Here is a 16207-nt window from a genome sequence, read left to right as displayed (position 1 = left end):
GTCATCTACCATCTTCATCGACATCACCATTACTATAATGGTGGGATCTCTGACAGCGACAACTGGCTCTGTTTTGTTTTCTGTTCGTTTAATTGGGTTTGCGCGGCGACAACTTTGTTTGTTCTCAATGGAATCACGACTGTTCCCTTCTGCTGATTGACTAATTACCCGGGAGGATGGGGAATCACAGGGGGAAGAGGACCCGGAGGATCATCACAAGTGTCGTGGCAAATCAGTCACTTACTCAATTTGCCAACGATGCGAATTCGATTCGGTTAAATGGCCCCTGTGATTCCGATTCCGATTCTGCCGTGCAATTAGTTGCAAAGAGGCACTCGGAATCAGGTTGAAAGGGGGAAATTCAATTGCCGATGCATCTTCGACGACCAACTGAATGGAATTAAATTCAGCACACTGGGCCAATAATAATAACCCGACTACACGTGTCCATCCAACGCTCGTTACGTCCGTCGATGCTCATAATTGAGTTAACTCTGGGCGGGAGTTCGTCCTTGTGGGTGGAGCAATCACTGCAACCCCCTTTTCACTCCATGGTGTCCTTTAATTGACAGCGAGGTATTTAATTCGAATGTCCGATGATGGACAACGGATGGAGACGTCGTCGTGGTGCACGAAATGTGATTTTATTGCGACGTTTAAAGCTCCTCTGCCATCTGGATTTTCAACGATCGAACAGTGATGCTATCCTGTATAATTCACCGCTCAAAATGCAAATTCTAAAGCTAGTACATTTAACCATTAGAAATTCTTTTCTCTTTCTAAGAACTTTTAAAATATCTTTACAAAATGTTGTTATTTAAAAGCGGTATTTATAACTTAAAAAAATATAATATTTTATTCTTTATGTGAGTAGGTCTTGTTTATTAAAACCTTCATTTATCTTTTAATATTCCCTGTTATTTTAGGCAATATTCAATATTTTATTGAACCTCCAGTGGGCAACACCGATGCTGGCTGCTCGACAATTGTCGTTTCATCAACTTAATTGAATCTGCCGCCCGACAACAATAGTAGGATGGATATCCGGAAAATCGGGGTGGCGATGGCGTACAGGTAAATCTGCTGTCAGGTGTTGCGGAGTATTGCTTACTCAGCCAGCGGAGCGAAGACGCGGGCGGAAACCTTTGTAATTTAAATTCCCTGTCGGGATTGCTGATGCGGCTCCTCCAGGGGAAGACTTCTACCAAAATAAACGCCAGGTAAGCGACATAACGCATACTTTTTAATTATGCAAAGAGCCGGGGAGTCGGAGTCGAAGTCGCCTGTAAAACCGAGAGCAGAAGGAACTGATTGATTGCCGACAAGTCCCGGCTGCTAACGAAACAATTGATGACGACCGAGCCGGTGAAAGTGATGCTGACTGGGCTTACTTTCTCCATCTCTTTCTGCTTTCGCCACCTCAAGCGTAAATCTGGCCAAGCCCGCTAATGGCTTTCAATCCACGGGGTTCCCCGGATTCTCCTGCCCCCCAAAAGACTCTCCAAAGGAACTATCGATGTCGCGGACTTTTCCGTGGGCGACAACAGAGCCATTAAACTTATTGGAGGACTCTCCGCCTCCTTATCCTTAAGCTCTTTTTACAAACGAAAAAGTCTCGCAAATACTTTAACAATCTGTTTAAGGCAAGCAAGACTCACTAGTCCATTTCCTGGGACGGAAGTCCCTTTTGTTAAAGCTTTGCCATCCCATCAATATTTCAGCGAACAACTTTTTCGTCTTTAAAGATGGTTGTGTGCAATACATTGAATATTTAAGATAGTTAAAAGTTATGCTAACATAGGGAAATAACCATTATTATAAATTCCCGAAACTAATTTTTAAAAATAATGTGTGTATATTGTAAGATAAATATTTTTTTTTTTATTTAAATTAGTTTCTCGATCTTAAAATCCACGAAATATATAGAGCCCAATCGATCCTGACGTGTTTATTGAAAGATTATATATATCTGTCGATCCGTTGATCCGAGTTTAAAACTTTAATTTTCATTCAATTCACTCAATTTTCACGGTGAATGCCATCGAACGGAATTCGATTTGCCACAAGGACTCCGTGAACTCCGCCCGTCCTTCTACATTCATTGCCTTTTCCGGCAGCTGCTAACAAGTTTCGAATTTCCTGGCGCTTCAATAATAATAACCGGCACTCCATCTCGCAAGGACAAGGAACAGGAGGTGATGCATGGCTTCGAGCTTCGAGCTCCGAGTCCTGACTGAACCCACTCCCTCTTTGGATTCCCGATTCGATAACTAAACGCGAACTGCCTTGGCTTCCTAAGTCCGCACACATCGCTGCACATTTATTTCCGGCGAATTAGGCTCAGCACGGTTCGAGATGCCACGCCCACGGTCTGGTCCGGGCAATCCGAAGGAGTTTGTCTTCTTGCAAGCCGCTTTGGGGTTCTAACCTGACGTTGCTCATACGCCCCGACGACCCAGACGACCCCCAAAAACCAACCGTTGTCAATGCGAAAACATGAAAATGATAACAGACAATTTATTGAAGCGCTCAGAACACACATACAGACGGTCAGAGAATTCAAATGTACGGACTTCGGCGGACTCTCAAAAGTAGGCAACGCAAAATATAGCCACGCAATTCCAGAAATGTTAAGATATGCCCATGATTATTATGATTGGTCGATTCCCGGCCACTGCCTTCTCTCCCGTCCTTTTTTTCCGGGATATCAACGCGACGTTGTTTATTTATTACAGCTGCCCTGCACAGAGAGAAAACTCTGTTTTTCAGTTTAATTTATAGAAAAGAATCTTAATAGTATAATAGTTAATAGCTCTAGTTATCTAAGGCCTCAAAAAAGTTTCTATACCAACATTGTTGGATGAAATAATCCATTACTTGGACTTTTAACAAAAATTTTTAAAGCTCCAACATCAAATATCAGTTTAAACTCTTTGATACTGAAAGCATGCTTAATGACTGTTATAGTTTTTTCCACTGTGTATCCCTATTTGTATTCATACTTCCTACATACATTACGTCCGTTTTGCAGGTCCGAATCCAGGCCGAAATTCATTTAATTTTCCACACACACACACACACTATTTGCCGTCAGAAGTACAATCCCGACTTTTTCAGCTTGACAAATATGCATCGCTGTTGAATGTGAAGCTATTTTGCCTGTTTTTGATTTTCTACGAAATCTGCGGAGTCTGCTGATGGAGGGGATTCCCCCAGTCAATCTGGAATGGGGCTTGCCAGCCTCCTCGGTTTTTTTCGGCAGCTGCCGAGTTAAGGTCGGAGTTCCCAGGACCCCGACTTCAACAGCTTAGCAGCCCGTGTCAATGGCTCAGTGCGTGAGAATTTGTTGCCTTGCGAGCTTAGAGGATGGAAAATGGGAGCCGGGGGAAGGGAAGGGAAAGTGACAGGTGGCGGCGCCCACCTGAGCCACATACATCACTCGGAACCCCCGGCCCATGTTTAGTAGACAGTTTTATTTACGCTGATGGCCATAAATATTTGAATTACAATATAATATTTAAGCCCAAAGCCAGCTTCGTTTCCCGAACTAGGGGTGAAAGATTTATGGCTGCCGCAAATCTACGCCAGCCACTTAATGCATTTTAATTTATTAAGCTGTCAATCTGCCGGGGCGGAACATCCGCATCCGCCTGTTCATCAGCACGACACCTGTGTGTGCGGATGGGATTTGGCCAGCGAAGAGTTATGCTATTTCTCTTGGACACGGACGGAATTTAAGTTAACTGCATTAACCGAACAGCGAATAGCCACAAGTTGCTTTTCGGGGAAGAAATCACACAGAAAGAAAAAAATGTTCAATCAATAACAGTCATCTTGATTTACGGATATTTTAATTTTTCGTATCTTTGTGACTCATCCCACTACGGAAACTCTAAGAAATCGAAAAGCTATCATGTATAATATTGTTTTCCATTTTCAAAAAAATCAAATCCATATACTGCTACTTAGTTCTTAGTTAAATTATATATAAAATCATTAATTTAATCCCCAGTTTTTCTTTGTGTATAGGGGGGAATCGGTTGGGAGCTCGATGTCGTTGCTTGCCAGTCACTTGTCGCCTGTCACCCGTCAGTCTTCAGGTCTCTAGTCTCCATGTCGTCGGTCGCTGGAAGTCGAGTGCCAAATGACCAATTTCAATTAGAGATGCAGAGCCGGAACATCTGAGCTTACAACAATACACACTGCGATCCACATGCACAGTTTAATATCCTTGGGGGACTACACAGAGAAAGGGAATCGCAATCGTCAATAAACCCATTTGCAAAACTAAAATCAATTTACGTACATCAGAATTGTTAATAAAATTTAACATCTATATTTAAATTTGTCCAACCATTATATAGATTTAGTTTGATAAAAACTTAATTTACTGCTTGCTCTAAATGCTATCTTAATAGCTTTCAATAAAGGATAATAATAATGATAAAGCGAACCTGTTTAAATTGCCTGTTTTCAATTCCTTGTTTGTAGTAGTAAAAGAGTATTATCAAGAATTTTCTCAGTGCAGCCACACACTCAACAACCTGCTGGCTGTTTAAATATGAGCAACAGATTAAAACTTAATTTAAAGTTGACCCAGCCGGGTTTCGTGTTTCCACTTCAAGTTTAATTAATATGTTAAGCCAGTAAAAGCCGCATCGGTAAACTAACCCCATCAGCCGGCTTTCGTGCCCTGTGTTTGTTTTTTGTTTTCCCCCAGAAACCCTTCCCCCAAAATGCTTAGGCAAACAAAAGGTTTACGGGTGGTATTCAAGTCTACACCCAAAACACAGAAGATAAAGCATCTTGCACGATGGCTTACATGTGTAGCTGAAACTCAAGGTGAATACCAATTGTCTGCCAGTATTTTTGGCCATTGTACTTACATTTCATCTGCGTGTGCAGTGTTAATCCGCAAAAATCGGTAGAGTTGCGGCTGCCATATCCAGATATATACGGTTATATACAGCAATGGCTTTGGTTCCACGCATTGTTCTAATGCGTGCTTAAAGCGCATTTCAGCATTTCAAACTCGTCTTCATGCATGAGTGCCCACAGTTGTGGTCACATAAATACTGACAAATCCAAGTTAACATCTCCGTGACGCACATTTCAGTTGAATAATTATTATTTGTTAATTTACTAACTTGTGCAAAAATGTAGGCTGTACATCTCGTTAAAATTATAAGGATCCATGTACATTAGGTCCCCGATTGCGAATAATAAGTAAAAGTTTGCAACCGATTTTTTAAAAAAAAATTTATGAGCCGGGTTTTTGCATAATGGTTTTTACCAAGAAATCCTTTTTGTCGCCAACTTTGACTTAACTATTCGTAATAGGGGCCTAAAATACATAGATTCAGAAAATTTTAAAAATGATGGGAGGTCGCAGCTTATCACAAATATTTAAAAGACATTAAATATAAACAGCCCAACCAAAAAAAGAACTCGAAAAATTTTTTTGAAATACAAATTAGTAGGGACAAGTATAAGGTAATAAAATAAAAGAGAAAGACTAAATATGATTTAGAGAAGGATTTGAATAACATTTTTGTTAACATCTTATACATCAAAAGGTACATTTTTTTACAAAATAGTTCAAAATTTGAAAGTCTGCTTTCGCATTAAATCTACAAAATAATTAACGTTGATAAATGTGACCACTGCTGTGGCTTTCGGATGCAACTGCAGCGCCCAAATACAGGAACAAAGCACAAAGCGGCACTCGACAAATGCGCTGTAATTTGAGGCGACAAGTATGCAACGCAAATTTTAAATGCATTTCACGCACTGCGGCTGACGTACCACTCCTTTCCCCCTCAAATGATTCCCTCCGTATTCCCCACTAATTCTGGTAAATCCATGAAAAGTCCGCCATTTCTGTCACGCCCAAAAGTGTCGTCAAGTGATGGCTGTCGCATCCAACCAGGGCGCACTGTGGCACACACAAAAAATACACATTTGCATATTTCGAAAGGTTTTGATTGTTAATAATTTTAAATCAAGATAACCACAAAATATGGCGTAATAGACAAAAGCTTACACTCGAAAAATGTTACTTTTTAGGAAGTATAGGAAACGTTTTTATGAAGGAAACATCTTAAAAAAACTGTTTTTTTTTTTAATATAGAAATTACTTTGTACATTTGAGACAAACAATTTTTTCAGTGAGGAGCACCTTCTAACCCAACCACGAGTTCAAATCCCACTGCATTTTTTCTGTGTAGATAGGATTCGGCTTGAAGTTGGGTCAGAGTTTGAGTATAACGATAGTGCACTCGAATGAATTTACAAAGCACGCAGATTTCAATTAAACAGCCACGCACGAGTGTCCTTTATTTCACCGTTTTTATGACCTCGCTTATCGCGCAAAATGGAGCAGCAATTAGAGCCGAGTGATTTATCTAATTAGAGGAAGGGAAGTCCCTAAAATGGACAGGAGACCACGCGACCTCTTTATAAGTAAAATCAAAAAATTGGCAAACATTTTACCTGACTCCCACCAAAGTATCTAGACACGCACACGCATTGAATATATAAAACTTTTTCTATTATCCTAATGAAATTCAATTTAATTATTTATGGTTTGAATCCATTTTGCTATAAAAGGAAAATTCAAAGAAATAATAGTGCTGAATTATATTTTTTGATTAAATTTTCTCATTTTTAAATAATAGAATAAATAACTTTTTGTTAAAAGAAAACGTCTCTTAAAGAATCCTCCATCTTTGACTATTTTGTTTAAGACAAACGAAAATCTCTTGGGGTTGTTAAATAAAATAACTTAGAATTCTGAAAAGTATGCAAAACTTTGAGAATTTAAGACTGATTTGCATACCAGTCGCACCACAAAAAGTCAACATTTACAAGTTCTTCACACCATGTGCACGAGCATAAGAATATTAAAATCGCATTTTGCTTGAGGTGCTCGCTTTATAAAGCCATTAGGAACTATCCGGGGGACGACGTCAGGGGAGATTTTGTGAAAAGTCCGCATGTGTCGGCCGGCATTTTAACACTTTAATCATTGAAATGCAAATTCCGAGCCCAGTTTTAGCAAGACATGCGTCAGGCAGTAGCACATGTATGTTAACACGGCCACCGAATGGAACGCCCCTGAATTCTGGAGAGGACAGCTCAGGATTCTGGCTGGGATTTAGCATATTTGAGGCCCAATCTACACCAAAAAAAAAAGGGTATGATATGATAGGATGGCCAATTGGCTTATTTTTCTTTATAGGAATTTTAACCTGCCCTTTTGCAACCGAAAAGAGATGAACTATGCCATTTGCAAAGAATTTTTAGAAGTTAGAGAGAAAGGGAAATCCATAAAGTTGTGATATTGTTCTCGAATTAAAACATATGATATTAAAATTAAGCTGTTTCTTACTGTGCAGGGTAGCGCATTTAGAATTCAGCCTACTTCACAACTGAGTTCCTTTTCGGCTCCCAAAATAATGAAAATGCAGGACCCGACGAACGAATAAATTAACCTGAATCGCATTTATATTCGAAAGTAGTGGCACGATGATGCTCAAACCTGAGTTCCGCGGAATGCTTCCTTTATTGCACGTAAATAAAGTCATAAAGTCATCATTACAACCGCGCCAACAAGGAGCACGATAAAGGAGCACAAAGGACAAACTTTTGTGACTGCGATAAAAATTCGCAAATGTGCACAAATTACTCAAAACATATTAAAAATGCGTCCCCGCCTCAACAATTTGCGCAAAACGTTGCACAAATTAAAAACCCTTCGAAAGAGCAGAGATAAAAGGAAATTCCATTGTGGCAAGTTTTGTCGCCGACCTGAAGTTGCGATGTGGGAAAATGCAGTACAACTTTTCACAACTAAAAACCATTGAGTGTTACAAGATGGCAGGAAGTTTCTTTTGGCGATACGGCATGTGAAAGTTTGGTAATTCAGTTGGCAAAGTCGTTTTTAATTTTGACGATGAATTGGCACTACTGGAGGATATAATTCTTCTGCTAAAAATTAGTTTAAAATTGTTTTAAGTAACACCAATTTACTGTTCGGTAATTTAAAATACCGAAAACTAAACTCAAATTAATTAATATTCTTAGAATCTATTAGAAGACCGGCATCAAAACGAAAAAATTTTAATGCAGATTATTGGAGAATGGAACCACAAACTGTATAAGGTTTTACACTTGAAATCCGATTGGTCAAGTTAAAAGCCAGTTTTGGGTCACCTTTTCTTAAAATCGTTTTAACGATTGAAGACTTTCGAATCAACAGGATGTCGCTGCAGCAAAGAGTATGAATACCCTATATGAGGGTTGTTTTGATCAATTTGGTATTCTGAAGCTAGCTGCAACTGGTCCTATATGTTTTTGAGTCTCCAAGTCTTGTTTTATTAGAATCAGCGAAAATATGGAGGACGACACAGAATACGCGTTTAAACAACACGAAGCTATTATTCCGCAGGTCATTGAGGCCTACGATGAAGCCATTCAACAGATCTTTGCGGACTTGAGGTGGGACGTAGGGATTCACCCAGAAAGTGAATTTATCTAAACAAGTGTTCAGTTCCTCAGATCTGGATGTCTGTGCTGCTATCCTGGAGGAAAACGAGGATTCTTGCTTGGACACCACGCAGATAATAAATAGCACCCGTAGGCTCATGACCAAGATCGTCCTTGATGTAAATCAATGTTTCTTCGCCGGCAGCGATGTAAGGACTAAGTTGACCACTTTGGAGATGCTCAAGGAGCAGTTTTCCAATCACGAAGGCAAGGATTGGTTGGTATTATGTGACTTAGCATGTGAACTAGTAAACACTAACGTTTTTAATCAAACCCTCAGGAACTTCCACAGCGTGTCCCCTGAAGAACTCACTCGTCCGTTGCGCATGCACAGTTTGGATCTGAGCATTCGTTTTATCGAGCGTCAGCTGAAAGTGCAGGAAATGGAACTTAAGGTATTAATTTCCTCCGCTTTTTTATATCTGAGATTATATTTAGGTATTCCAAAGCGGCCAGTTCTTAAAAGACACCGGTATGTTTTATATTCAAGTCAAACGAGCTTTAATATCTTTTTCAGATTGCTATTGGCAATAGTAAAGCGAATCGACAGATTATACGAGATGTCCAAAGCGACCGTGTGAAATTGGGTGTCATGATACAAGAGCAGATGGCTGGGTATCAAGAAATTAAGCCACAATTAATCGAGATAGAGCGGTCCATAAATGACTCGCATTTGCCGTCCGAGATGTAATTTAATACTTAAAATGAGATTATATATGTTATCCCTATCAATAAATGGAAAATATTATGTTTTGATTTAAATTAATGTTATGATTTGAGTGGGAAACTAAATAAAAACAAAATGTAATTATTATCAACTAACAACTTTTTCAAACTTGCCGCCAAATAGGCAGCATTTTCCGATGGGCGTTTTCTAGCACTTTATTTCACAGCTGATTTCCTCGCCGGCAAATGAAATAAAAACATTGAATAATCCAAAACCCAGAGAATGCTGAAGATATCCGTGGTGCTGCGGGTGCAGTCCACCCAAAGGAGCGCATCCTTAGCGACAGCTGCGGCGGTCAAGACCAAACCGAAGCTCACGAATACGAAGCCCAAAAAGGAGCAGCCCAAAAAGCAAAAGGAGCAGCCCCTAATCTCCTGCAGAAGAAGCCAGTTCAATTTAACGGAGCACGAGAAACCAGATGCCAAGTTCGGAAGCCTTTCACTGGCCTCCAAAGGATGGTTGCACAACAAATCTAAGGGGGATTACTTTATCCTGAATGCCAGCGTTGCAGGGCAGGAACTCCACGATGAAATGCAGCCAGTCGATGGATTTTTAAACAGCTCAGGGCTCCAGATTCATCCGCAATTGCTAGACAATCTGCAAGGAGAACTAGGCATCAAACTTCTGACGGGCATCCAAAAGCAGGGAATCCCCATTGTCCACGGAAAGGAACACTGCCTGATTGCCGCTGAAACTGGATGCGGAAAGACCATAACCTATCTACTGCCCATCCTGGATAAGCTTCTCCAAAGGGAGGCTCCCGAGCGCAAACTCAACACTCCTCGAGCTCTGATCCTCACTCCAGGAAGAGAGCTGGCTACCCAGATAGCAGGAGTCGCGACAAAGCTTACCCAGGGCACCAATCTCAATGTGCAATCTTTACTTGGAGGCAACACCAAGCATCTTATGATGAGCCCGCAGTTCGAGGAGGTGGACATACTAGTCGCCACTCTGGGAGCACTTAGCAAACTGGTCACCACTGGCATCTTTCGCATGGAGCATGTCCGTCACCTGGTTCTAGACGAAGCGGATACCCTGCTAGACGACACATTTACGGATAAGCTGACCTACTTCCTGAGGAGATTTCCCGTGAGTCTTAGTTAAGGTTCCATTAAAAGAGTTATTAACTTCAACTTGTTCTTTGACAGTTCCATTTGGTGCAGAAAGACGACACTGGCACTCAGCTTATCCTGGCCTCCGCCACCATGCCTACGAACACCAGGGAGATTCTGCACAAAGTCATCGATGTGGACACTATCCGGGAAGTGGTCAGTCCACACCTCCACCACCTGATGCCCCATGTGACCCAGAAGTTCCTGCGGATGTCTAAGGCCGATCGTCCAGCCACCCTCCTGTCGCTTGTAAAACAGGATCTTTCCAAGCGGCGACCATTGATTGTGTTTAGCAACAAATCCACGACCAGTGACTATGTCTCCATATTCTTGAACAACAGCGGAGTGAACTGCCTAAACCTCAATGGAGATATGCTGATGAAGATCAGATTTGGCCGCTTTGAGCAGTTTCAAAATGGTCACTGCGACGTCCTCTCCACCACAGATGTGGGAAGTCGTGGTCTGGACACCACCAGAGCTCGGCATGTGATCAACTTTGACTTCCCTCTCCATGTGTCCGATTACATCCATCGATGTGGCCGGATCGGGCGAGTGGGCAACTTGGATAAGGCGCTGGTCACCAACTTGATCTCCTCGCGACGCGAAATCGACGTCGTTCAGAGGATTGAGCACGCCGCTAGAACGGGTGGTCTACTGCCAAATGTGAATGCCAACATCCGAAACATCATCAACAAGCGAATTATGGCAGAGATGAAGGCGGCAGGAGTTCCAGTTCCGGTTTTAGGGGCAGGAAATGGTCATCAAGGACAGGAGGAGGCTTTTTAGACTTGTGTTTTTTAAGTATTTCGAGTAAATAGTTGTTTTCATTACGATAAACAACTGTGCTTCTTTTACGGATCAATGGGTTTTGTTATTTTTCATCACTAAATGACCTATTCCCAACATTTTTTTAGATCAATTAAATCTAACTGGGTCGTTTCTTAAGTAAATCGTGTAAATTTAAAATCGGAAATTCGGAAGACCACAAAGAAAATCTAAAGGCTACTCACCACAGTACATCGATGATTAAAGTAAAAGTATAGTTTTATTGAGATCCCCAGGTCTCCTTCTGGATCGCCCAGAAGGTAAATTGATACTCCTTCACAACCCGGTTCAGATCCTCAGGTAGTGATAGCCGCTGATGGGCGGATATCTTCTAACGTTCGTCAACGGCTTAAAAAGCTTTCGCTTGGCGATGAGAATATCGGAGCTGGCACCACCACCTGCACCACCGTTCGCTGTGGATGAGGGCGAGTCCACAGAATGCGGAACATTGGAAACCTTCGGCTTGAGCAGCATCGGTCGGCAGCCGGCAAACTTAAAGCGGATGTTGCCCGCGCAATTGATTTGCAGATTTGGTGGATGGAGGTCGGGGAATGCCTCGCCAAGAGTGGGCTTTGGCTTGAGCGCTTTGCTAGGATCATCACCATGACACATGGCCGCAGCGAGAGTGCTCCATTCCAGTCTACGCACTCCTGGTAATGATTCTATTCTATAAGCCGGACGTTTGACTCGCACGTACCGCCTGGTGACCATCTTTTCGTAGGCTCCTGCAATACTTGCCAGTTACTAAGAAGTTTTTCAAAGATTTACAGGGTAAACCTTACTTGCATAGTGCACCAGGAAAGGTTGCAAAGCAGCACCGCAACCATGCTCCAGCCACTCGTACAGATATATGTCATCCTGGCCGCCGAGGAAGATGGCAGCCGGGGTCATATCCTGCCACAAGCTATCCGGGATTTCCTCGACGCGTAGTTTGTAGATGTAGGGGATAAACTCCCGAAAGGCATACTCCCCCAAGGCGATTAGTCCACGTACTGCTCTGCTGATGTACTTGAAGTCTAGTTTACGGAATCCAAAAATTAAACTTTGAACTAATAGCTGGTTTATAACTTTTACCCCTCTCACTACAAATATTGCGACCATCGAAGAACCTCGCCAAGCGCCGTTTGATCAGGAAGAGGCACTCTGCTTGCATATAACCACTCTGGGAGGCCAACTGTCCCATAGTTTCGCAAAGTTCATCCACCAGGCCGTTGCCTACTGGACTGGCAAAATAGGTGGACAGGTGTTCGGTCTCCGGTTGAGGATTCCGCTCTTCCTCCTCCGTTTGCAGCCTGTATATAGTGTGTTCCTGGGTACTTTCGCTGGGAAACATCTGAGGATCTTGTTCGGGCTTTTCTGCCTCCACGGGAATGGGATTATCAGGATTGGGCAACGGTTCTGGCTCAATCTTAAGCTGCTCTTCAAATTCCATTTTGATGGTGGTCTGTTCCGCGGGATCTGGACCCTCGGGTGGCGCCTTGATGGTCTCGTAGGGCGCCATCAGTTGGCTGACGAGCACCTCGGCCAGGTTAAAATACTCCGCCCGGCAGGCATTGTGATTGGCCGAGGAGTTAAAGTTGCAAGCACGAAGCAATCGCCAGCATCGTTGGCTCAACTGATCCTGCTGCTTGAAGGCCAGCAGCTGGACCATCTTGCTTACAATCACCCGGTAAATGGAGCCCATCAGGGGCGTTTGGAAGGCATGGCAGATGGCAGCCGTCTGGGACTTGGAGTCGGCAAAAAGAGCAGCAGTAACTAGGCTCTGAACACAATGCCTCAACTGATTCGTGTGCTTATCTTCCACGGGGCAGATGCTATGAAAATCCGCATCATCGGGTGCGAGGAGATTGATTTCCTTTTGAAACTCGGCGCTCAGTTCAAAGATCTTGTCCGAGTGGAAGTAAAAACTGCCGTCGTAGTCGATGCGATCCCAATCGCTGTCCATTGCCCCCAGCATAGGCGGCACATCGGCATCCTTGAGCACCTCATTTACCAGATCGTAGGTAACAACTCCACCCGAATGGCGGGAATATATCTTGACATTCTAAGGGAAATCAAGGATGTTTAGAGAGCCAAAAAAGTTTGTGTTATGTTGGGCATACATTAATCAGTTCCCAGATTTTGTAGGAGGCATCCTCCGCCAGCTTGGCGCACACATCTTGGGACAGTTCTACATCCGTTTGATCATGCTGCTCCCAAAATATTTTTATGCTCCGGGGATCGAAGCCGGCATAGCTTTTCTGATGGCCCTTAAATAAAGAGGAATATTACCAAGGCAGACCTGGATTTTGGGTATTCTCTCACCATTCGACTGGAGTTCCCAGAGGCCTCCGCTCCTGCGATGCCACCTTGGATTCCATGGCCACCACCTCCTGCTACCGCAAAGGAAGCATCAAATAGATTGTAGTTACCCAGACTCGATGTTGGCGTCGTGGGCGTTGTCACCATGTTAAGGTGGGTGGGCGTGGCCGGCAGGCTGCCCACAGCCACGCCCCCGGCTACTGCTGATGCAGAAGTGCCAGATGCGGATGTGGATATGGAATTCTTTCCAGACAACTCCAATTTCGCGGACTTGGAGCGCGACTTTGTGGACTTTTTGCTAACCTTGTTGTGCGTAGACTTGTTCACCTCGTCGGGATTACCGGCGCCCGAGGTTTTCATTGTCTCAATTATGTCTTATTTATTTGTTTTAACCGGCTAGTAAATGTAAATATACGTTCAAGCGGCACCAAAAAGCAAAACAAATTTCGCAAGATTACCAGCCAGTGTTGTGAAACTCTAGTTTTTACTGTTGGTTCCCCGATGCCCTGCTGACTCGTCTTTTCAAGCCAAAAAAATGCATCTAGCTCTTTTTTCGCTGATAAGTACTGATAAGAAATTGCTTTCCACGCTTCACAACACAGTTCAAACAATTGTTTTTATTTTATTTACCCTTAGTTACTTTAATGAATTAAAATACCCAAAACAATGGCAGAAGCCGCAAATTTGCGCCAGAATCTTCAAAATGTACCGTCGATCTTTGAAATCTCAGCGGCGGAGACGCTGGACAACCTGATTTACCCGGCGCTGAGCAAGATCTTCGACTACTTTGGATTGCGGCTGGACTTTAAACTTTGGGGAAGTTTACGAATTCAAGAGGAGCTATCGCCACTTCTAACGTGGTTGCTACAGTACTTGTATCTTCGGAAAAGGGCCTCCTCCTTTGGGGAGAGCTTCTACGGATTGCAAAGAACGGTTACGCAAACTGGGGATTTGCTGAACCGCCGTCAGCAGTTTGCATCCGCCACATTGTTGACCTTTATTCCATACCTAGAACGGAAGCTAAGGAGCAGGATTACCCACCATCAGGACACGAGTCCCTGGGAGCAGCGTCTACTCAGTGCCTTTCATGCATTCCATGCCGCCAAAGCGGTCCACACATTCCTTTACCTTATAAAATACGCTTCGAGTCACTCGCCCATCTTCAGATCTTTGGGTCTGACCCTGCGCTACCCTAGTGAACCCCCTAAGGAAGATCAATGGACCTATCTCGTCCTCAAAATGCTGGAGGTTTTGGCCTTTTTCCTGCAGTTCGTACAGTGGTGGTACTCTACGGATCAGCGACGCAAGGTCGGAGGCACTCTGCTCAATCCGGAGGCCATGCCAAGGAAAGAGCTGCCCAAGGAAGTGCAAAAGACTCTTCCCAAACGAGGAGAGTGCCCAGTTTGCTTGCTGTCCATCCAGACACCCACTGCCTGCTCCGTCTCCGGCTACGTTTTCTGCTGGAAGTGCATCCTAAGCCACATGAAGGAGCATGGAAGTTGCCCGGTTACCCATTATCCCATTAGCCTGGATGATCTAGTTCGCATCTACGAAACCTAACCTTAAGTATTTTGTTATCTTTTATACGATTTTGTTAATACATTTAATAAGAAAATGGAAATGGTCTAGATTTCACTAAGGAAGACGCCCATTCTCTGATCGTAGCATATATAGACGTGGTGGAAGTCGAAGTAGGCCAGGCACAGATAAAAACAGAAGCACTCGCAGGAGATAAACTCGCCAATGGCAAATATTGAGTAAGCTGCAGGATATACAGGAATTAAATCTATGAATTTCTGCCTCCATCCGTTCTACTCACCTAAGGGAAGGCATAACTTCTGGTGGACATAGTAAAATAACCACATTATCACCACCGAGGCAAAGTAGAAGAAAACCAGTTTGCTTTTTAGCTCAATGGACAGCTCCTCATGCAGCTGCCAGTCCCTATCACACACATAATACTTGCAGCACACAAAGGATCCCGCCATATAGATGGCACACGATATAAACAGGGATAAAGCTATGGCAATGTGCAGCACCGAGTCGCCATCCACTTGGGCAAAGGTTCCCCACAGCAGCATACTAGAACTATTCACCGCTAGAAATATAGACATCAGGCAGCCGAAACTCCGGACCGGCTTGGGCAAAGTCCTCCGGTAAAAACGGAACTGCAACCAGGCACTGGCAATCAAAAAGGGAAACTCCATCCAGCATGCCCAAGCCCAAATAGTGTGCTGCGATTTGGCAGCCGCTGATGTGGAGGGGAAAAAATTGAAGGCTTGGCAGGACGTATACGTGGTCGCCTCAAAGTCGGTAGTAATGGCCATCACCAGGTTGTAGGCCATGCAAACGGGCACCTGCAACAGACCAAGAGCCAGAAAAGGACCCACTGGAATACGGAAGTGACACACAGGCCGCAAATCCTTCATGGAACTGGGCAAAAGCTTGAGTTTATCCTCAACAAAGGTATTCATTTTGGCACAAATAAATCCACAAAAATAATGTCTGTTCTTTTGGGGACCTAATTCCTTATCCTTATCTCACTTAACCCGAAAAAACAGATTCTTGCAAATTGACACATTTTCCAATGATATCTTTGTTCAAAGTCAACAAGATTCTATGACTTGTTTTGATTCAAGCTCTGCGGACAAAAAATGTATGTCACTCGCCCACAGGTAGAAATTTCAGCTCAAAA

The 16207-nt window shown here is 43.2% G+C and overlaps 6 protein-coding genes across 8 annotated transcripts in view; 3 read left to right on the top strand and 3 right to left on the bottom strand.

Annotated features, from left to right (window-relative positions):
• Nucleotides 1-16207, bottom strand: part of LOC108053993 (cGMP-dependent protein kinase, isozyme 1) — a 65367-nt gene that overhangs the window by 32386 nt on the left and 16774 nt on the right. Inside the window, exon 1 of one of the 2 annotated variants that reach the window (XM_044460499.1) lies at nucleotides 11397-11495. The exons of the other annotated variant lie outside the window; for it this stretch is intronic. The gene's annotated coding sequence lies outside the window, so the exon portion shown is untranslated. Of the gene's footprint in view, nucleotides 1-11396; nucleotides 11496-16207 lie in introns of those variants that run through there. 2 annotated transcript variants of the gene reach the window in all.
• LOC108054007 lies at nucleotides 8340-9309 on the top strand. The gene is made up of 4 exons (XM_017136753.1): nucleotides 8340-8499; nucleotides 8552-8764; nucleotides 8828-8942; nucleotides 9065-9309. Exons 1-4 carry the CDS (start codon nucleotides 8396-8398, stop codon nucleotides 9236-9238), a joined length of 606 nt encoding a protein of 201 aa, XP_016992242.1. The 5' UTR covers nucleotides 8340-8395; the 3' UTR covers nucleotides 9239-9309.
• Nucleotides 9457-11223, top strand: LOC108053999 (probable ATP-dependent RNA helicase DDX28). Its single transcript, XM_017136745.2, has 2 exons — nucleotides 9457-10363; nucleotides 10423-11223. Exons 1-2 carry the CDS (start codon nucleotides 9497-9499, stop codon nucleotides 11170-11172), a joined length of 1617 nt encoding a protein of 538 aa, XP_016992234.1. The 5' UTR covers nucleotides 9457-9496; the 3' UTR covers nucleotides 11173-11223.
• LOC108053994 lies at nucleotides 11413-13978 on the bottom strand. Of its 2 annotated transcripts, none has more exons than XM_017136738.2 (5): nucleotides 13516-13978; nucleotides 13314-13460; nucleotides 12286-13255; nucleotides 11994-12227; nucleotides 11413-11936 (listed from the first exon to the last, which is right to left on the bottom strand). In XM_017136738.2, exons 1-5 carry the CDS (start codon nucleotides 13870-13872, stop codon nucleotides 11500-11502), a joined length of 2145 nt encoding a protein of 714 aa, XP_016992227.2. In that variant the 5' UTR covers nucleotides 13873-13978; the 3' UTR covers nucleotides 11413-11499. The 2 variants fall into 2 exon arrangements, with proteins under 2 accessions (XP_016992227.2, XP_016992228.2); XM_017136739.2 differs by having other exon boundaries at nucleotides 13314-13451.
• LOC108054004 (peroxisome assembly protein 12) lies at nucleotides 14104-15133 on the top strand. Its single transcript, XM_017136750.1, has one exon. It carries the CDS (start codon nucleotides 14179-14181, stop codon nucleotides 15070-15072), a length of 894 nt encoding a protein of 297 aa, XP_016992239.1. The 5' UTR covers nucleotides 14104-14178; the 3' UTR covers nucleotides 15073-15133.
• On the bottom strand, nucleotides 15075-16115 carry LOC108054005 (post-GPI attachment to proteins factor 2). Its single transcript, XM_017136751.2, has 2 exons — nucleotides 15332-16115; nucleotides 15075-15274 (listed from the first exon to the last, which is right to left on the bottom strand). The coding sequence occupies exons 1-2, from the start codon at nucleotides 15984-15986 to the stop codon at nucleotides 15138-15140; spliced, it is 792 nt and encodes a 263-aa protein (XP_016992240.1). The 5' UTR covers nucleotides 15987-16115; the 3' UTR covers nucleotides 15075-15137.

Source organism: Drosophila rhopaloa, unplaced genomic scaffold (assembly GCF_018152115.1).
Source record: "Drosophila rhopaloa isolate 14029-0021.01 unplaced genomic scaffold, ASM1815211v1 contig_2, whole genome shotgun sequence".
In the NCBI taxonomy this organism is placed as follows: domain Eukaryota; kingdom Metazoa; phylum Arthropoda; class Insecta; order Diptera; family Drosophilidae; genus Drosophila; species Drosophila rhopaloa.
The sequence above is the reverse complement of the archived record's forward strand: the minus strand, read 5'-3'. Positions and strand labels throughout refer to the sequence as shown.